This window comes from Monopterus albus, unplaced genomic scaffold, assembly GCF_001952655.1.
Source record: "Monopterus albus unplaced genomic scaffold, M_albus_1.0 scaffold365.1, whole genome shotgun sequence".
NCBI classification, from domain to species: domain Eukaryota; kingdom Metazoa; phylum Chordata; class Actinopteri; order Synbranchiformes; family Synbranchidae; genus Monopterus; species Monopterus albus.
Window position 1 is genome coordinate 46,953 of NW_018128245.1, and position 22,468 is coordinate 69,420.

Sequence of the window (22,468 nt, forward strand, 5' to 3'; positions counted from 1 at the left end):
CAGTCACCCGTGCTGTAACTCAGATCATCCTCCGCACGACTTACATGTACACTTTTGATCGTAATGATTACAGCTACCAGATAAATATAGCAGCAGACACTGGCACCATGTTGAGCCTGAGCAATGCAGCTGTTAACATGTACCTGTATGTCTGCACCCAGTCTAAGTTTCGCCAGGAGCTTTTAACCTGTGTAAGACAGGTGTCCTTCTACTGCAAAACAAAGCTCTAGAAAAAAAAAAAAAACTGTCACTTTACTAAGCAAAACAACTGACACATTTTCCTGGAGGAAATGTGTACAGGTTGCACTTTGCCAGTGTCAGGTAACAGAGGATATGATCTCGTGGCGTTCTTAACCTGTTAAAGACTAGGGCTTTAATTGAACTGAGACTCCATAAAGCACAATTTAATTTTCTCTTACTCACTCTGTCCCTCTATTATAGAAGGGAGTCGGTTTGTCATGGTAACACTCATATATGCCCTTGACATGTGAGTTTATACTTCAGAATTAATTTCCTGCAAATGGTTTCTGAACCCAGAGTAAATAAACAAGAAGGTGACAGCAGTTTAAAGTTCTTGGTGAGGCAGATCACAATATGTTACTATAAAAACAGGTAGCATAATGAATGTGTAGTGTGCTTGAGTATTTCTAACTTGACCTTTTGTGTGGAGATAACTATGAATACATGTTTAAACTTGAAGAAAGTGAACTACAGCATAAAGACAAAAAAAAAAGTTTTTTTGTAAAACATGTGAAGCAATAATTTAATATTCAAGCATGTGTTATTTGTATTTAGGGCCATATAGGCTTATGGATTATATACTGAATGTATTTTAAACTTTTTTTACTATGAACTCTGGTCTGCAATAAAAGTATATAAATAATTTCCGTCGGGTTAGTGCCTTTTAGAAATTGTCATTACACTGCAACAGTTAAAGTTGAGTCAATAATCCAAAAAAAAACAAAACGCAACCTCTGACAAAACCAACCAAAATCAAATTAATGTCAAACTCTGAGAGAAGAGTTTCCTGTAATCTTTCACCATCAGAAACTAATGACCTTGTTGTGAAAACGGAATCATCTCTGGGTGGCAAAGCGGAACAACAAAATACGAACAGCTTCATTCATCAATCTTCACAAGTCGACAGTGAACCAACTTTATTCCATGAATGGCTGACAGCTTGTTGTTGTTGTTGTTGTTGTGTGTTTACATACAGCAAAGCAGCTTTAAAAACAGTAAACAGCTGGTATAGCAGGTTGAAATGCTACTTCTTCTTGCCACCTTTTGGAGCTTTGTCTAGTCCTTGGATGCACTTGCGAGGAATATGATAATGATCTGAAAATGAAAGAAACAATTAGATACTAATTTTATTTGTAAAAATAAAGCACCTGAACTTAACATTTAATGGAAATGTTAAGCTATTTCAAGTACTATTAAGTTCCAAACCTAACAGCAAATTGCCAACGTGATGAATCTGGTTGCCTTGGATCTGGACCAGGACTTTGTCCTTGGCCCCAGGGATGGCCTGTAAGACGGAGCTGGCCTGGACTCTGCGCTGCAAAGCAGTGGCCACCACAGCGGGATCCAAGCCATACACTTCCAGGTTTTTTATTAGAGTAACCTACAGGCAGCACATTAGCAGTTAAGAAGCAGTTAAAGCCTGAACAGTAAATCAGCCAAGGCCGACAGATGAACCACTATAGCTTACCACCGATACACCTATGTCATGTCTAACAGTCAAATAACAAGAGACATCACTACAGATTTCCAAGCTATGGCAGTGGCACCAGTGTTAGACTGTCCCAGCTAAAACAGTTCAACAGCGGTTGGATGAATTGCACATTTGTGATGAACTACAATGTCTCTACAACAATTAGAAAGACTGTCATGGAATTTGACATTTGTCCCCTCAGGATCAATTATAAATAAATTACTGGATCTCTTAAACTTTTCATGTAACACTATCATCAGGTCAAAATTTCAATTTGTTGTTTATGACTACCCACAAAACAGACATTCCCATCAGCCTAGGCTGTACATATATACGTATAGTGCTAACTAGCAAATGCTAGCATGACAACAAATGAAAATAAGATGAACACGAAAAACATTATTCCTGATAAACATGAGCATATTAGCATGCTACAGTTAGCATTTATCTGAAAACACAGCTGTGTCTCAGTACACACATTCACCTAATCTGGACCTGGCAATCACTACAACAATGTTAAGTTTTCACCTTCTTATTAGAGCCTCGAGACGCCACAGAGATGTCTATGGGCTCGATGCGACCCTTCTTTATTATGGGGGCTTGTCCAGGGAATTCAACTTGATAGCACTCCTGCATTCCTCCCAAAGTCCTGTGAAAATCAGGTTTAATCAACACCAAATGTGAGATGATAGAGTATCTGATACCTGAAGGTCAAAGAGACCGAAATGCTGTTTGTGCATGGATAAATGTAGCTTAAGCTTGACAGCATGTGGGAGTTTCTTATAGTGTTGTTCTGAGTGGATTATTTCTCCTATGCACCTGTTGTATACTCAGGTGTGCAGAGACACTACTTGAACTGCTGAAAACTAAAATTTGGTAAAACTGTAAACTATTTGTAAGTATGGATAAAGTACAACATGAAATGGCAGCATATATTATGCAAGGACCCTTAAAATACAAAATAAAATACTACAAGTCTTTACCTGCTAAATAGGTCATCCCACTTGAGAAACTCTACATCCTGGTACTCGGATTTCTCCAGCAAGCAGTCACATACAGTTGGGTTTATGGTCACATAACTGTCAGAAGGGAGAAAAGCAATGATGCGACTTGAATAAGCACAGCATACAGGCGATGGATCACTCAACAATGAACCATTTAACTGCCTTAGTAAGCAGTGACAGCTCCATAGCAGACTTTAATTTCTCCATCATCTATTTGTGCATCAGGAGAAGATGCACAACTGTTAATGCACTAAAAAGAAACATGAGATATCTCTTCAGTTTGAGTCACATTTAAATATTTTAATAAATCACATCATCATCAGGTCTATATTTGTACATTTGTCATTACTGCTGCCCTTCTATTGCGATAGTAGACATAAAAAATACTGTACGAGTGTTGTGTTCTGCTCAAAGTTGACATACAGTATTTACAAATATCCTGTCTGAAATAGATGTGGCCGCCCAGCCAAACTGAGTAATTGGGATGAAGGCCCTTGGTCAAAGAGGTAACCAAGAACCCAAGGGTCAATATGGATGAGATCCAGAGCTGCTTTCTGGAACGTTACAGAAGGACAACCATCAGTATAGCACTTACCACAGTTTGACTGTGAGATGCGTATCCATTAATACATTGTTAAAATGTGGAGGTCATCTTCAACACACAAAGGTCCTCCTACAGAATTTAAGCATGTACTTACTTTTTATTATTTTTATCAACCAGTTCATTCTTCTTCACATATTCTGTGACAATACTTCTCACTTCAGCAGGCTGCAGGATTGTGCCTTTCCTGTTGGAGCAACAAAGCACATGTGAAAAGAATAAATGTGCAAATGTGGGAAAAACAAACAAACATATAAAAGTATCTTCAGCCAAAGGTTACCGAATTAAACACCAGCTGAAAAATAGAGCTGGCAAAACACAGTTTTCCTTTTTCTTTATTTTATGTATCCAATGTTTTTTTATTTATAGAGCGAGGTTTATAATGTGGACTAATGTCACACACTGTACCGCAGCACTAACATTCTGAGCTAGTGTGCGCTGGTCATCCCTAGATGGACTGGACAAGAAAATACAAACAAAACAGCCCAAAACATGAAAATAACCTTTTTAAAAAGATCCCCACTAGACACGTTTTCAGACATAAAAATACTCTAATTGGAATAATAATGTCATTTTTTCCATCACACACACAAAAAAACCCATGAACAAATCTTAAAATTACATGTACTCCAACCTGTGAAAATCCATAAAGTATGAATATAAACAACACAGAAATATAAAGTTGTAGAAAGCTGGGAAAATTATTATTTTGTTGCTTTTTGAAGTATAAAAATACAGATATGAAAAAAGAGCCTTTATACAAATATGAACTTAAAAAAATAGAAAAACATCAAACTGTAATTCTGGCATCTGATAAAGCACTTAGCCTTAAGCAGACATCACAGCATGCTAACACTTTTAGCCAGTCTCTGTTCTTCATTTAAGATCTTGCACTCTCTCTTCCTGCAGATCAGTACAAGTCTGAGATATTTTTAGGCTGTCTTGCACAAAAGCATGTTTGGGATTTACCCACGGTCGGGACTGCGAGGGCACATCCAAAAGCTTCAGCTTGTGTTTCTTGAAGTACTTCATGGTGGATTTTGAGGTCTTCTTTGAATCATTTTCCGGTTACAGAAACCAGCCTTTTTTCAGTTTCAGTTTATTAACTGCCTGACATTTGCATCAAAATTCCTGGATGGACTGATTGATTAATAGGATCCATTCTTCGCTCTTATCTGTACAGTGTTTCCTGTGCCATGGGCTGCCACACAACCCCAAAGCCAAATCTTTCCATCCCCATACTACACACAGTTGGCAATAAAGAGGGTTTCTAAGTACAGACTTTGCCTTGTGGGGGCTGTGCTGTTTTATATACTGGTGAGACTTTGAAATATGATTTGGGAAGTCTAGTTGGTGGAACGGATGCGCTTTTAAATCATATTAGACAGAAAACAAAGCTATAACAATGAACACTTCTCTTTTATAAAACATTTTCTCAGCATAAAACCATTACACTATATTGCGACTTTAAAAAATTCTACAATATAACTTTTTTGGCATGGCAAAGTAGGAGAAGCAATAATGGCTGAATTCCATATAGCTGCTTCAGTTTCGGTTGAATAAAACAGGGCAATCATTAATGTTACTAGCAACCCTTATACTTTTCCTATTATGACAAGTCAATAGACCTGCATAAAGAAAAAAGCTGGGATTCAGTGACATTAAAGTCAACATAAAATTTGTGGATGTGTGCTAAGGTTCACCTCTCTCTGTTATGCGCTGTGTTCTCATTCCTTGTGGAGACTTTACATTGACTTACATTCATTTGCTGTAGACTTATTCTTACCTTAACCATAACCACTACTTGCCTAACACCTAACCTTAAACCATGCTGCCACCCTAAAATTCAGTGATAATGGCTGAGTCCCCACAATGTCAGTGTGTTAACAGGTTTCAGTCCCCATAATATAAGAAATACAAAGGCACACACACACCCACCTCTTGTTTGCATCCAGAAACAGAGGCTCCACCCGAGCAGAGACAGAGTACAAAGTTGTGATCTCAGGAGGATGGTACAGAACGTCTCCTTCCCCTCCGTCCTTCACCGCAGCTGCTTCAACATCTGTCTCCTCGGGAACACTGAAGGAACGCAGTCTGTAAAATGTTAAAAGTAACACAAAGGAAAAGCACAGTCAGTTTGAATGTGGGCGAGTTGTGAGACTGAAATGTTTTTATGTTAACTCACTCCAGACTTTTCCAGTCCACCTCCACAATGCTTTCCACCCCCTTGGTCAGTTCTTTCACTCGCACAAGGTTGTGCTGCTGTTGCATGGCCTGTAAAAACTTAGACAGCTGTTGAAAAAAATAAAGCATTGTAGCCATAGTTACCGGTGGAGTCAGAAATCAGTCATTATGTGTAAAATCTCACATTCTAGATATGTGATATACCTTTTTATAGCTGGATTTCTTTATATCAAGCTGCTTTCCACTTGGGCTGAAACAATGCAATATGCTGTCAGTACTACATTTAAGTCCTCCTCAGCACTTCTTTAAAATGAACTGTACATTACCAGCAGGAGAACATGTGGTTGCGGAGAAATGTACTGGTCAGCAGAGGGAGCTCTGACTTCTTCACCTTGCTCTTAAGAGCATGCAGAAAACACTGTAACAGCAGGGCGTCCATCATTGCTGTGAAATCAGTACATGGCCTGGGTCACAACCTTTTCTCTCTCAACATGCTCCATTAGGCCACATCAGAAAATCTTGTTCTTCCAGTTGAATCAGAAAAACATACTCATATGGTCATGAAAAATTCAGCAGGGCCTCCCCTGCAACCATGTAGTACCGAGTCTCAATTGGATTTGAATTTGGAATTACAGTACTTATCAAGCTGTGACTGAGTCCCGTTAAAAGCTTATTCAACAACTGTGGTGGTTAGTACTTCAAAGCCAAATCCACAACTTGTAATAGTTGTTTGTTAAATGTCATTTTGGGAGATGTAACAAAATGTGGTACCTTGCGGTGTTTTCTGGTCCTCTTGGTTCTCCTCATCTTTCTCATTGCCCTTTACACCATTCTCTTCCTCCTTCTCAGCCAGGCTCAGCTCCTCAGTACTAGAAGAAGCTTGATCTGTGACCGTTTCACCATGAGTCTGCTGCTCCTCATCCACACACTTCTCATCCTCTTCCTTCTCATCCTCTTCATCAATCTCACACTCTCCTCCATTCGCCCCTTGTTCTTCACTCTCTGGATCTGGTAAAGAAGGAGGACCTGACTTGTCTCCAAAAGCCCTACAAGAAAAGTTAACAAAAAACTTGCGAGTTTTACTCAACCATAGAGCTGCACGTAGAACCTTGTTAATGAAATCATGTTTTTGTTATGGCTGTGGATCAGTGCACTCCCAGCACTTCATCCACCAACAACTCTGCCCCGACAGGTGCTGGAGTGCACTCCCGGCGACGAGGTACACCTGCTCCCAATCAGCGGCGCATTACTTAAGGTTAGCATTGGTTAGCATGATCTCTCAATGTCCAGCAAGTATTCAGTAAGTTGCCGAGCTGTCTAACTTGTGTTTCTTTTTTTTCCTCAGTGATCTCAGTATTTTTTCGTGCGTCTTTGCTTTCTGCCAGAGGAAATCCCCCGAGTATTTTTTGTATGAACTATGGTTTCTGGGGATCCTGTTGTCTTCCCATCAGTTTGAGTTTTTACTGGATGTTTTAAGTTCTCCCTGTACCTGTGCACCTGCTGCAATCTCCTCGCAAGTTAAGAGCTTTTTTTTCTAGGAAGATCCTGTGGGACTGTACGTACCTCCACGGCGACTCGTCTACCCAGGTGCGCCTCTCACACTGGCGTAGACCTGGGCTGCTGACACACCTGCTGTGAACCATGACTTCCACTGCCAGTGGATTCACGCACCGACCAGCAGACACCTCATCAGCTGCGCCTCCCTTCACAACTCTCATTCATCATAACCCAGGCTCTCATCATTTCTTTCCCACATAAAGAGTCTTTGCTGATCTGCCCAGTCTTCTCACCCTCCGTCTACCCAGGTGCGCCTCTCACACTGGCGTAGACCTGGGCTGCTGACACACCTGCTGTGAACCATGACTTCCACTGCCAGTGGATTCACGCACCGACCAGCAGACACCTCATCAGCTGCGCCTCCCTTCACAACTCTCATTCATCATAACCCAGGCTCTCATCATTTCTTTCCCACATAAAGAGTCTTTGCTGATCTGCCCAGTCTTCTCACCCTCCTCTGCTTTCAATTCAGTGGTTGCCTCTGTCTGCCGCCAACCCCGGGTTGCTCATCTAGCGGTCCAGTCAACACAGCTCCCGACCAGCAGACACCTCATCAGCTGCGCCTCCCTTCACAACTCTCATTCATCATAACCCAGGCTCTCATCATTTCTTTCCCACATAAAGAGTCTTTGCTGATCTGCCCAGTCTTCTCACCCTCCTCTGCTTTCAATTCAGTGGTTGCCTCTGTCTGCCGCCAACCCCGGGTTGCTCATCTAGCGGTCCAGTCAACACAGCTCCCAGTCGCCCGTGGCCAGCTGACACGTCCACACTACATATTATTTTCTGTTACCACTTCTGATTAAATCGTTTTGAGCTTGAGTGTGTGTCCGAGTCCTGCATTTTACTGGGTCCATTTTTATTCCTGACGGCTAGCCGTAACAGTTTTGCACCAATTCTACATTCAAGACCAGTTCTATTTAGAGAAACAAAATTGTGAATATTTTGATAAAAATGCTAGGTATAAATATGCAGCTCAGTATATTTGCAAACATGAACAAGCTATGAGAGCAGATGCTTTGGCTGAAAAACTGCTCTGTAGTAATGCCACTAATTGTTGGAAGGAGGTGAAAGCCTTGAACAGGGGCAATATCCTGCTTCCTTGTGCTATGGACGGAGTCTTTGGGGTTGATAAAAGAGATGAGTTATGGACACACCATTATTCTGCCCTGTTTAACTGTGTTAAAAGTGACCCTTTTGTAGTGTGTAACTACCACTGAGGTCTATCAAGCAATCATGCAACGGTCTATAAATAAAGCTAGTAGTTCAGATCAAATTACAGCAAAGCACTTGAACTTTGCAAGCCCTAAGGTTGCAGCACCGTTAGCCAATTGAATTTACTGGTTTTATGACTCGTAAGTCGCTGCTCCAGTCAGTGTTGCCTGTTACTTTGGTGCCTGTTAATAAAGAAAAAGAGGGTAAGGTTGGAAGCCTGGATAACTATAGGCCAATTTCCCTAGTTAGTGTCATATCTAAAGTATTGAAAAGAATTTTATCATACAATTTAAATGATTATATCTGTACCACAGACAATCAGTTTGGATTTAAACACTGACTGGTGTATCTATGCCATGAAAGAGGTAATTCAAATGTATAGAAAAGTTCTTCTGTGCTGGTTGGATTTATTGATTCCTCCAAGCCAGCGGCCAGTTGAATTAGCATAAAGACTAGAACAGGAGGGAACAGCTATTCTGGCTTTATGCAGTGGGAACAAAACAGCCCGTTTCCAATTTTCACTCTTAACTACATTAAGCTAAAGGGCTGCTGGCTTCACTGTTAACAGACAGCTAAGAGTGTGGTATCAGTCTTCTAACTTTTGTTGAGAAAGCAAAACAGTTTTTCCCAAAATGTCAAACTCACACAGTGTAGGAAGATAGAAGCTACTCACCAGAGATTATCCATGTATGTGTGGAGGACACACACTCCTCTTCCTTTCATGCCCAAATTCTGCATCTCTGCACTGGACACTGCAGCTGTGCCGACTGCAACAGGAGCACTACAGCAAACAGGGGAAAAAGTGACACATTTAAATCATGGTCAGATGTCTTTTCAATCTTTTATTATAACTTTAATCATAACCTACCTATTGTTCACCAATGTAACAGCACAGCAGTCGCCCTGTTTCAAATCTGGGAGACCACTTGAAGGCACCACCACACCCGGCAGCATGAGATCTTTGGGGAGACACAAGATTAGTTTCCTAATATTAATTTAAATGTACAGTAATAAACATCTATCCAATTCTCCATTTAGGAAAAATGAGTCTACCTGCCCCTCCAATCAACTTCTGAAGCACAGGAGGCCATGTCCTGAATGTTGGCAGGACAGTAGGGTAGCGCCAAAGAGCGTACACTAAAAAAAAATGACACTCCACAGTGAAAAAGGAGCTTACAGTATTTTATTCACACAGTCATTTCAATGTTAATTAGTAGCCAGCTTATTACCTGTAGGATAAAGTTGTTTTTCCAGTTCAAAAAACAGTGGGTTTTTATGAAGAACATATAGTTTCACTGCATCTCCCTTGTGTGCATAAATCTTCACTACATTTAATTCCTCTTTGTTGGGAACCAGCTCAGATAGCTCATCGGCAGACAGTGAAGGAAAGGCTGCCGATATGTTATCCTTGAGCTTTCTCCTGAAGGCAAAAACAAAATAAAAATTCTCAGTCACTGCGTAATAAACTGCTGCCACAAATATACATTTAATATACTTTATAGTTGCAGTAATAAAAAGTATATCAATATTGTTTTCTTAACTTTATATGCTGCTGTTTTCACACACCCCAGTCATACCACAATCCATACTTTCCTCACACTGAAAAGCTACTGTAACTGCTTAACAGACCAAAGCACCTGAATGCATACAGTACAGAGTACTGTGTATATTTTTATTTCAATTTGTCTTTAATTTTAAGGTCTGCTAGTATTAATAAGGCTACACCTAACGACTATTTTCATTTCCAATTAATCTGTCAATTACTTTCTCAATTAATCAATTCATATTTTTCTTTAAAATTTTATAAAAGGTTTTTAAAAATGTCCACCAGCATTTCCCAAAGCCCAAATTGACACCTTCAGATATTTTATTTTGTCTAACCAACCGTACAAAACCCAAAGATATTCAGTTTACTGTCATTCACAGTCAGAAATACAGAGGTGGAACCAGAGAATTTCAGCAAAATTATGAATTGACTATTATATAATTACACGAACACTTTCTGCTTAATAGTCTGTTGAACAATTGACAACTTTCTACAGTGAAATAAGTAACAAGTGTTGCATTTCATTTTGAGAGATGCATGGATTTATTAAACTTGAAGCGTCATGGAAAACGAGCTCAACACAAACACAACATTTCAAAACACAAACACATTTTCCATTGATGTGGAGTGACGTCTAACGTTAATGTTTGGCCGCTTTCTGACGTGAGTGTCTACTCTGCAATAAAACACTACGTAGAAAAACGTGTAATATGAACTATACTTAGCAATAAATGGGTAAAAGCAACGTTGTGCGCTGAGCCGTGGGCAGCACATAGCAGCACTGACTCACCTGTCTGATCCTTTGATTACCGTGTTAGATTTGACACGAAACGGTCTGACAAACATATTCTCAAAATATAAGCAACGAATTTAACATGCCCACTTAACTATATTTAATACACCTGCACAAACACGCCAAAACAATGTCCCTGAAGCAGAGAACATTAACTTTACAGTAAACAACTATTCCTGGTCCGACGCGTATTTATGTTCGATGCGAAACTGTACCGCTGCACCGTCATATAACATTAGTTCCGCACAACGAGTGAAGTACAAAACTGAGGTAAAATTTGATTACATATTGTGCTGTTTAGTCTCCTGTTTGACAGATTTCAGAATGTGTCAGAGCTCAGTTGTGACACCTTGTCATATAATTTCTGGTTGTTTACAGAAATACTCAGATGTGCCTTCATAACTAACTGATTGTCCTTAATAATGTGGTTTAAGTTTGACCTATACAACCAAATCCATTTTGTCTGACCAAAGCTAAAATGTACATTGTGTTCAAGCTTTCAGGCTGTAGCCAAATCTATCAATATGTGACAGCCATACAGAATATTTTGAATTAAACACGAGACAGTACTTTGAGCATTTGCATTCTTTTTTAATTTAGTCTTACTTTCAGAAACATCCACAGAAAACAAAGCTCTCTTGCTATGTACAAAATATTAATGTCTGTTGCATGAGGTGGATTATAGTGAGATTTAGCCATTGTTTTAATCATAAATCAGTAATAAATACAACATCAACTGCTACTGTAGACTCATCTTTGGGGAAGGATTTCCACAGATAATTAATGGTGACAGCACAGTAATAACATAATTATAGGCCCAGATTCTTAAATATAGGACCCCACCCCCAAAATTAGTATTTACTGTTGCATATTTGGTTTTAATGTTAGACAACAGGTTGCTTTGTTCTGTTATGACTAAAAATCTGCCAAGTCCTTTGTGCAAAAGAGTTCCATCTGTCTTCAGCTTCCTCCTCTCTGTAATTGTTTGATGATTAAATTCTATTACACACTGTATGACTTCCATTTGCAGCATGCTCTCATGTACTTCCTCACAAAAGGCCACAGAAACAGTCTCTCCAGCTTGAACACAGTAACTGCCAAAAGTAGTGCGCGTCCGGAGCGGGCCTGCAACAAAAAAAAAAAAAAAAGTTTTAAAAAAACATGTTTAAGGAGGATGACTGTGAACTAATAACAGGGTTTGTCATACTTTGTACCACATACAGTGTCTAGAAGACAAAAGTATGTTGTATTCTAAGGGTTAGATTTTTAAACTTGTGTTGTGTGAAAAGTAACATAACACTAATTACAGCATATAGCCTGGCTTGTTAAAGTTTCTCTCCCATAAACTTCCACCCTCTCCATAAACGCCACACCACAACAATAAACACCACGGCAGACCTGGAATGACTGTGCTAAGAAACAGTAAGGGAAAACAAGGTTGTTAAAAAACTGATTTCTTTGTTTGATTAACATGGCTGGAGGTGATATGTTGTTGACTGACTCAAAGGATGACAGTGAATGACTGTAGCCTACAGTACCTTCACATTTCTCTCCTCTGGTGTCCTGGACAGTTTCTGCAGCACACAAGACATGACAAACTTCTCTAAGCTTAGAATGCTGCGTCTGGAAGTCAATGAGATCACCCCTGCTAAAGCTGCCTATTGTTTGCAGCATGTTGCCTATATTGTTGTATAGCACATGCTGACCTCTTTCAATGATATGTCTCTACTCATCCTGGTTGTAACAAACTTACCTCCCATCATTTACCTTGTATCATTCACAGTCCTTCCTATCAAAACATTTTCAGTGTAATGTTTCATTAAACATTATCTGTGAAATACCACAGTTGTATACTCATGTATCCAGATGACAGGCATATTGATGACAGAGAGTGATGAGAAATGGCCAGATGACTGACATGCTTTCAACAAACTAATTGTATTATCAGTTCGAGTATTCTGGCAAAAAATTATTCTGGCTCTAAAAAACAAGATGGGATTACAAGTTCTGCTTGTATTGTGTCAGGGAAAGTTTACCTGTATAAAACAAGCCAGTTATCAGTATGGGATCCAATTTGGATCTTTGCCTCCACCATGTGGCACGAGGTGCACAACAGCACGATGAGCAGCGGAGATTCTCATTATTATTTGCCAAGGTCACTTTTTAATGTCAGTGGATACATTAACTATTAATTGCTCTGGCTGTTTCATCTTTACTTCAAATTTATCAACTGTAAATGTAACTGTAAACATATATTCTTTTTCAAATGAGGCTCTGAATTATTCAAAACTAATCATATATTTTGTTATTACTATATTAACTGTTATCTACTTTTTGTTTTTTTCCCAGGTTTATATAAAAATGTTTAGCTTGTCATTTCTGTGCCATATTAAATCAGATTAAGCTAATGTCATTATTTTTAACCTGGCATGACTCAGTTTGTATCCATGTAGCTATGAATTGTGCATTTTTGTGTAAAGTGAATCTTTTGTCTAAGACTGCACCATTTTTTTAGCAATTATTACATCTGAGAAACAAAAGATTGTGGGTTGTTTTTTTCCCCCCTAACTGTGACAATGATATTTTTAGCAACCAGCAAGTTCTGTTTCCTCTTTCTTTTGAAGTTAAAAGAGTGGGAGAGAGAGGCTTTGAGAGAAGAAATGGGAGACAGCCCTCGACAATTTTAACTGGTCTTAGCAGTTCCTACATATTTATTGGTGAAGACAACTTGCCTTTTCATCTTCCACAGCTGCCTTTAATCCTTTGCAGATAGGCACTAAATTAAATTATAGAAATACTTTTCTTGTTTTGTAACGGGGCAGTGGAGTGTCTTGGGATGAAGAATGGATTAGTGTCCGTGCAACAGTAGTTTGCTCACTGATAGGTGGTAGCCAGCAAAATTAGGTGTGTTAGAGATAATGTTATATTGCAGGCATCTTTTCCTCCTCCGCTTCTGATACTTCAGAAACAAAATAGAAGCCAGTGCACTTGCAGACAATCATATGGTAATGCTTTGGCAGACTTTACTGATGTGAACCTCTCTGAAAATCATACAAAGGTTTCATTCTGCAAGTAACTGTCCAAATGTTTTCAAACTCAGACATTATTTAATTTACAATTAGAAAACATTAGGCTGGACCATCACTGAGAAGACACAAAGAAAACTCATGACAGCATTAGGGAATACCCATGCACTGCCCTCTCTCTCGCTGCCCTAATGAGTGAATGTGATGCATGCGTGACATATAGGTAAACTATAGTAGCCCATTATTCACACCAAACCCTGTCACTCTCTGTACAGTGAAGACATTTATTAATAAGCTGCAACACCAACTGGTGGACATGTATCTGGATCGTTCCTCCCCCTCTCTGCCAGTATCAACAATTCAGTGTGTTAGACCAATAACAGAATATGTTGAAACTATTAAAACTGTTTTGCAGTAAAATGTAATATACAAATCTTTGGTCATAATGTTTAGAAAATGGCTGCATAAAGACTGTATATTGATCATCACTGTAAGCTGATAATAAAGGAACTAAACTACATTCCAGAGTTCTGGGAAAGATTGTTTTGGCAAGGATTAAAACACTCCTCATAAACAGTTAAGTCAAACAGCATGCAAGCTATTAAGTGGCCTAAATGCTTTAATAAGGTCTTTACCTGCCCTTCACATGTGATTTCATCATGTTCATATATAAATGTACAATTGGATAGCATTATTCTTAATACAGTGATTGAGTGGCATTAAACCAATGAATACAGTAACTTGTGGGAAGGTTTGGCAAACAAAATTACCAACAGTCGGCGAAGTGGTAGGAAATGCAGTCACATTATTCAACATACATAACTACTGCAGTGTAAAAATAGAACTTTTTTTATGTAAACTTGAAAAGATATCTGCAATATTGAATACATAAATATAATATACATGCTGTAGCATTATATTCCAAATAAGGCCAGTCTTTGCTTTCTCATTGTGAAGCTTCTGATGAAACATGTGAGCATGATATATTATACACATGATACTGATATGAAAACTGGTTCCTGATGGATAAAAGGTACAGCTTCACAGGTTCTCCATATGCTGCTGCAGTGATGTGCTCTTTACTGCCTGTGAAGAGAAAAAAATACTGAAAATGCAAAGAATGTAAAGACACGTGAACTACAGCCATATTTTAGAGGCTGAAACATTTTAAGATATTTAATCTGTGCCAGCTCCTGCTGTTTTATTGTTCATGGCACTTTGATGTAGGTTAAAGGGATACTCACACTACTGTGGCTCCATCTCAATCTCCTGCAGATCTCTGCTTTAATCCAGATGTCAAAGGTATGTATTAGAATGGCTTGAATAAACATGAGAGGACCAACATTTAGTTTATAGTTTATTATGTTCTTACCTTGTGTTTGTGTATGATCTGTGATGACTGTGAGTTTTCTGTTTTGGAAAGAAAAGATCTGAAATTAAATCAATGCACACACATGGTGAACAACTGCAGGGTGAGTGAAAATACATCAAATACAGCTCATTTTCCTAAACGCTGAAGTAACATGCTAGAGTTCTGACTAATGAAAGACTGTAAGTTAAGTGACCGACAGGGTTGTGTGCAATGATTGATTTGCCTCTGGGAAAAATATGACAGAATTGGCATGTACTGAGCAAATAAACTGAGGACAGTATAAGACAATGCTGTAACAAGTAGAAAGGTTTCTATGGGTGATTCAATATGTTTTTTCTGTGAAACCTTTTTTAAATTTTCATTATTGGGATCCACTTTTCAGCAGTGAAGCACAAACTTTCAAATTAGCAGCATGTATGTGAGCATTTCACCATAGTTAACACTAGACACATGCATCACTTTACACAGTCCTTGGTAATAAAGTTTAGATTGCTTTGCCTCCCGTGGATATAGCAATGCTTGAGCTTGACTTTCAGCTGGGTGGGTCACAGGTCAGTTTTGAAGAATGTATTTTTAGTGTTTCCCATTAGGATTTAAACACATGCTTCCTGTTGCAGGCAGATTGTGTAGCAGTGATGAGAATTCCATGTCTTGAAAGAAATGGTTTGTTTGACTCTGAATACTCAAAGAGCCATACAGTGTGTCTGGCTCCTGCTTGGGCAGGCATGTGTTATATATGAACTTTGCCGTACTGTGTGTAGATGGACAGTGCTCACATGTGCCAAAGACAGTTTATAGCCGAAATTATTATCAGGAACTCTTCCACAGGGCTCAAAGACTTACAAGCAGTACATTGTGACATTAGAAATGTTTTAGAGATGTCTGACCAACTTGCCTTTACACAGCACACACAGGAGCAGCTGTACACTATTATTACACAGTTCACCCAGCTAGAAGCCATTGAAAAATAACTGTGCAAGTATAAACACCATTAAATATAATTTAATGTGGCATGGCAATTAATTATGTTTGCTAATCTAGGCTTTGAGGTGAAAAAACTAATACAGCAATCAACACAAGCATGCTAATTTAGCAGTTGTTAAACTGCATATTCACAAATATGCCCCTACCCAAGTAACATGTGATTTCCAATTTAATCCATTTCTTTGTACAGCTTTTCAAGCCTTTGCATTGCTTTTAAAAACATTCTCACTTAGTAAACATGAGGTCAATTAAAGTCAGAGAGGGTTTGAGCCTTAGAGATTAGGACTTTAGGGACACATAGGAAAATGGTTTACCAACACACTATGGCAAAAAGCAGGAGAAAAGGCAGCAGAGTGAGCAGGAGTGTATATTAGAGGATGCTGCAGGATAAAAGTTAACTAGGACTCCACCAGTAAAAAATTATGTCTTGATTTTAGGTGCATGCAATCAGATAAACCAGGATATAAAGAATCCTGAACTAGAAATCAGTCCCTCACGGTTTCTCAACCCTGTCTGGTCTTTAAAGCTCGTTCAAGTCAACTCTGGATGAGACAAAATCAATTTATGAGGACAGAAAGCAAATGTATCTTCTCCTCCACATCATGCAAATGAGCCAACTGCTAAGTTTTATGTGATTTTCCTTCACAAAACACAGAAAATCACCATAATCCAATGTAGCCCACCAATCTGGCATCTAATATTCAGAGGCAGATGGGGTGACCAGACTGGCGCACATGCTCAGAGAGGGATGGCACATTTGAAATAAATGTAAAAAGTAAACTAAACCCCTAGTTCTATAAAATAATAAACCATACATTATTAAGAATCAAACAGTTTATTCTTTGTAAAAATAAGACACACATAATGTTTTCTTAAGCTAACTTTGGCTGTGTTCCTTATTTACTCCCCAGTGGGGACATTGCTGCTGAACAGTGGTTCCTCTCACACTAAGGTCAATCATCCCAAGTATTAAGAATGAACTCAACATAAGCACCGGTACCTTTTGTGTGATGAGACAGTAGAGAGTAAATATGAACAGCAGTCCCCCGAAGATGGAGGCAATGATAAAACCAAGCTTGTACAGGTCTTTGACAGGTCTTCTCTGAAAGGCTGTCACTGGCTTCCTACTATAACTGTCTGTAGAAAAGACAGAATCTGTGATCTTAGTAGCTTTAAACATCTGCATATTCATCAGAACTTTTCAGAAGATTGAGCTTCCCACCTGTGAAATGTTGTGTGGGTGAGTCTATAGATAGCTCTGTGGTAGAGCCAGAGGTTTCACTGTATTCGTGCTGGCATCTCCAGTCTATTGGTGCACTGCTTGTCGTCACCAGCTCCCAGTAAACAGACAGCACCTCTAAAGCCTTCTGCAGGGCCTCTGAAGGTGAACCTCTGTAGAGCATCTCAAAACTTTCTGGCTTATCCTGCAGAAGATTTTGAAACACACACCTTCTAGGTACAGTATCTACTCATGCATATTGCTACATGTACTGTCATGTACAAGTTGATTTTAATGGACATGAAAAGTTTTATCCAATTTTCATTCTAATGTTTTGTTTCTTTCTGTGTGCGTTTTGTCTGCACTTTTAATGTTTTATCTGTCTGCATTGTGTTAAGCACTTTCAATTGCCTTTGTGTATGAAAAAGTGTTATATAAATAAGTTTGCTTTGCCTCGCCTTGTGTTTCACAAGTATTGCAGATTTATATTCCTGTGTCTGGCAGTTCCTTGAATCACATTTTTCTTTTTCATGTTTTATATTATTCAAAATATAATTCATCACTTCTCAGAAATAAGCTGCAAGATCACCACTTGGAAACACACACTCACTTCAAGCTCTTCGTTAATCTGTGGCACACATTTCTGAGAATAGATGTTGAGGATGAGTGCTCTCAGGGACTGAACGTAGCCATCATTGACTGAACCCCGATGATATTTGAAGTGAGTGGTGAGGAGCTCCAGAATCCAGGGTAAAGCAGCTTTTACAAAGCAACATTTGCTCTGTGGAGAATCAGTGCATGAGGCAATAAACATGGAAGTTGCATAAAAGTAATAAAAAGTTTGTATCAAAGGTTTTGGAAGGAAAAAGTCCCATAAAGCAAATTTTACCTTACCAAACTTCTTCGTTCTGTGAATGTGTAGGTTATTGAGCACCCACTTCTCAACTGGTTGTCCATCTGCAGAAACAACAGGAAACATTAAAGCCTAGGCTGTGAGACATGATTGACACATCATTTCCAGATAACTCTGATATTCAAAACTTACCAGATGCCTGACTGTTAGTAGGTGCTCCCTAGTGATGGAGTGTCTGCATGGACCAGGGACCTCAGCCATAGTGAGAGGGAAGCTCAGGAACATAAGCACACACAGACAGTTTACCTGCAACCACACATCATCAACATTTATTAAGCCTATTATCACATCCCTCAGCTCTTCAAGATGACAAGCTGACACACATGTGAACATTTACTTTAGCCTAGCCTAAATGCTACTCAAGAAGACATTACTCAAGTAAATTATGCAACCTAAAATAGCAAAATGAAGAATTCTGCTAAGAAAAATGTATTGTCTAACATAGATGTTCCACAAAACCTCTGAAAACATGTCTGGCCTTTGTACTTCTTTGTGAATTCCAGGATTAATGTATACTCAAATATTTAAATGAGCCCAGGTGTCATGCACTGACCACCACTACTGCTTAAATGTATCTGGACACAATGGCAGGAGGGAATATTAGAGAGGTTCAGTTGTATATGTTTGAGCCTTGTTCAGATTTAGACTCTGAGGAACCAAACTCCTCTGAAAGGTTAGTGTGGTTAGGGTCCATTTTGTGTAACATTAGCCTTTAGCTTGTAACATACTGTAGCTATAGTAGCTGTGCATTGTTATTACATAGTGTTAGCCATATAAAATTGTCTAAATAAATGTGCAAATGTATTTATAGTGTGCCTGTGAGATTGAAAGTATGTCAGCATCTATTCATTCTCTCAGCTGATCCAAAATATAATTTAGTAACAGAAAACCAGGAGGCTTAGTTATTAGCGATGGGCTAACCTATAGCACTCAGGTAGGCTATCACCAGGGAGGCAATCATAATACTTCAATAATGTCAATAATGTTTCTGATCTAAACTAATGTTAAATAGTACAAATAAATAAATAGTGGAATCTCCAGGGTCCAGTTTACTGTACACCCAACACTGTGCCCTCTGGCATATTTGCTGTCAACAAAAAACAACCTTTCACTCACACTCCTGCTCAATGAAAATTTAGTTGCTTTAAGAACAGAGGTTTCAGGTTTCACAGCACTCCTGAAATCTTCAGATATTTTTATTGGAAATCATGACTGACTTTCAGATTTGTAGCATAATAAATTTGGTTTGCCTGTCCATGTTTTAAACTCAGATTTCAGGGGAGCAAACAGACATCCACCTCCAGCAGAGGAGCAGAAACCCTCTTTAAGATAAACCTGCACATGCACCTGTAAGTACAGTGGAGGGCAAAAATTTATGAGGTGAAATGAAAATAAGAAAAAAAAAAAAACGCTTTGAAGGTGAGGGGCTCTTTAACTATTTCAGCATGAACGTACTCCATACAGCAGTCTCAGTCCGAACAAGAGGATTTGCTACGATGTTATGTGAAACCTAAGAAGCTCCTATTCTGGTGTTAGATAAGCTGTAGTTAAAAAGTGCCTTCTAATATGGAAATTAGACTTGGAAAAACAACAAACGCTTCTTGTAGCTGGTGATGCCTTCTACAAAGCACGTTTTGGCAACTGTAACAGTCAAATGGACTCCAGATGGATTTAAATCCTTTGTTTCAGGATTAAAACATAATGAAAAACACATTGCAGGTAATCTTCCCCTTGACCCACTTGACCTGTGAGTACCAGCAAAACCCTGGACTGAAACAATAAAACATGCCTGAGTTCTGAGATGTATTAAAATTGTCTGTTATTTTTTTATTTTCTTGTCTGTTTTTCTTGTAATGCAGATCTGTACAGTTTAACTCTTGTTTAGGTTTCTGAATTATGTAACATAAACTTCACACAGTTCCTGCAGATTATGTGTCATGATGATACCATGATTAAGTAAGGTGTTAAGTATGTGCACCGCAAATGAAACATTTTAAACATTAAAGATAAACAAAGGTGCCAGAGTTTCGCTGGGAACCTATTTAATGACCGATGATGACACATAATCAAATAAATGTAATGTAATAAAATTACTAATCTGACTGATTTGTGGCAAATGCAGGAACACATGATGCAAATGTTACCTATCACATGATTTATTTTCTCCTTGATATCTTTGTTTTGCTCAGTAAACTGCACCGCCAATCATCAAGCCTCATAGTCAGTCTCACACAAGCATGCTTTGTTCTTTTGCATCAAATTTGGCATATTGTTGGATTCTTATTGCAGGGATTATAAAAAACCATCTCACCTACCTTAGCTTTGCTCTGGATCAGGGTTAACACAAGGATGGTCATCTGGTATGTGTTTGACAATGGAAAACTCCAGACTCCTTTGTCACACACATTGAAGCTAAAAGATCCTTTTAATATATTCAGTTCCACTCCACAAAAAGGAATTTGCTGTTAAGTAAATTTGACACTTTGTGATGTGGCACTGTTCTTCAGAGTATTGCCTGATGTGCTCCTCCTGCACAGAGTGAGTTCAAACCAAGACTGACTGTGTCAGCTGACAGACAGCCTGTTTTTAAGACCTCCCACATTTCTTCTGTTCAACAAGATTCATTGTCATTGTTTTCATTGACGATTTAGGATAAATCTGTTTTTTGATCATTTGTGCAAAAGAGCTCTTGGGAACTTGATGAAATGTTCGCAGCACCCACTGCTGCGAACATTTCATCGTGCTGTTGAAACTCTGTATCATCACAACTACTTGCAGAGGCTGCAGGGGTAATCGGATGCTGCACCAAAACAAACAAACAAACAAAAATAAATAATGGGGGTTTAGTTTGCTACTATAGGACTAACCCAAGACAGAGAGACAGACACAAATTCACATAAACATCTTCAGTTATTTTTCATGAGGATTTCCTACAGTGAAATAAAATATTTGCCACTGGACCTATTAACATAGGAAGTGACCTTCTATCCCTTGTACTGTGAACACATTCATAGCATTATAAAAGTGTCATTTTTTTGCTGACAAATTGTAAAATGTACTATTTGTGCTTTCGTTTTGTGCCACAGAGGGGAATTTTAGAAACTTGTAAGTTCAGAGATAAAGCTTTTCATACACGTGACCAACAAATGAAATATGATGCATTGTTGAGATTAGACTACCCAAGAACATAAAGTATTTAAAATTAGCTCCGCCTAAATTAGTTCATTACAATGTTGCTCACATGTTACAGCATCAAGAATTATAATTAGTGCTTTGTGTCACATTAGCAGCAAGCAGAGCATTGTAATGACAGATTTACTCAGGCTGCAGGCTGCACAGTTTGTCACAACCAGACATACAGAGTAAAAACTTTTTCTAGGAAATAAGACATGATGATACGGAGCAATTGTTTTAAGTCTCACTAGACCCTCTAGTGGCTGAAAAAAATAGGTAGAGTAGCTTTAACTCAAAATGAGTCCAGCTAAACATCCAGCAGTATATATTCCATTAGCTTCTATATTTTCATTATACAAATGTATGAATATTTCCTTTAAATGTCATTTACTGTGTGTTAAATTTGAAACTGTAGGCTTGCATCACTACAAAAGAGGACACCACATTACTCTACTGTGATTTATTAAATAAAAAACAAAGTAATACAGAAGGACTGTTGGACACAATATGTCATGTCTTTAATGGCGATAATGATTAAAATAATTATATAAATAGCATTAACAATAATTATATACATAACACTAATACTAAATACTATTTGGCTTGTGTAAAAGTTACAAATTTAATAATAAACTGCTGTGAAGTAATGTAACAATCACCATCAGATATAGATTGGGGTCTTGTTAAGTAATGTGGACAATTGTTCAAGAGTAAAAGGATGTTCTTTTTGCAGCACCTCAGCTTCAAGATATTAGCTATACAGTTAAATACATGTTTTCCTGGAACTACATACAGTGCCTTGCGAAAGTATTCGGCCCCCTTGAACTTTGCGAACTTTTGCCACATTTCAGGCTTCAAACATAAAGATATAAAACTGTAATTTTTTGTGAAGAATCAACAACAAGTGGGACACAATCATGAAGTGGAACGAAATTTATTGGATATTTCAAACTTTTTTAACAAATAAAAAACTGAAAAATTGGGCGTGCAAAATTATTCAGCCCCCTTAAGTTAATACTTTGTAGCGCCACCTTTTGCTGCGATTACAGCTGTAAGTCGCTTGGGGTATGTCTCTATCAGTTTTGCACATCGAGAGACTGAAATTTTTGCCCATTCCTCCTTGCAAAACAGCTCAAGCTCAGTGAGGTTGGATGGAGAGCATTTGTGAACAG

General features: G+C 38.5%; 2 protein-coding genes across 3 annotated transcripts; both read right to left on the minus strand.

Moving 5' to 3' along the window:
- Nucleotides 1-1,122: 1,122 nt before the first annotated feature.
- On the minus strand, nt 1,123-10,803 carry eif2d (eukaryotic translation initiation factor 2D). Its single transcript, XM_020585441.1, has 15 exons — nt 10,606-10,803; nt 9,499-9,689; nt 9,323-9,406; nt 9,138-9,228; nt 8,943-9,050; nt 6,272-6,546; nt 5,827-5,944; nt 5,705-5,750; nt 5,502-5,608; nt 5,255-5,410; nt 3,414-3,503; nt 2,695-2,790; nt 2,240-2,360; nt 1,447-1,621; nt 1,123-1,335 (listed from the first exon to the last, which is right to left on the minus strand). Exons 1-15 carry the CDS (start codon nt 10,659-10,661, stop codon nt 1,265-1,267), a joined length of 1,785 nt encoding a protein of 594 aa, XP_020441097.1. The 5' UTR covers nt 10,662-10,803; the 3' UTR covers nt 1,123-1,264.
- A 3,615-nt stretch (nt 10,804-14,418) lies between these two features.
- On the minus strand, nt 14,419-20,635 carry csf1b (colony stimulating factor 1b (macrophage)). 2 transcript variants are annotated; one of them, XM_020585439.1, is made up of 9 exons: nt 20,438-20,635; nt 18,255-18,368; nt 18,104-18,166; nt 17,820-17,990; nt 17,213-17,414; nt 16,991-17,127; nt 15,007-15,044; nt 14,879-14,913; nt 14,419-14,720 (listed from the first exon to the last, which is right to left on the minus strand). In XM_020585439.1, exons 1-8 carry the CDS (start codon nt 20,477-20,479, stop codon nt 14,880-14,882), a joined length of 801 nt encoding a protein of 266 aa, XP_020441095.1. In that variant the 5' UTR covers nt 20,480-20,635; the 3' UTR covers nt 14,419-14,720; nt 14,879. The 2 variants fall into 2 exon arrangements, with proteins under 2 accessions (XP_020441095.1, XP_020441094.1); XM_020585438.1 differs by having other exon boundaries at nt 14,879-14,916.
- Nucleotides 20,636-22,468: the final 1,833 nt, after the last annotated feature.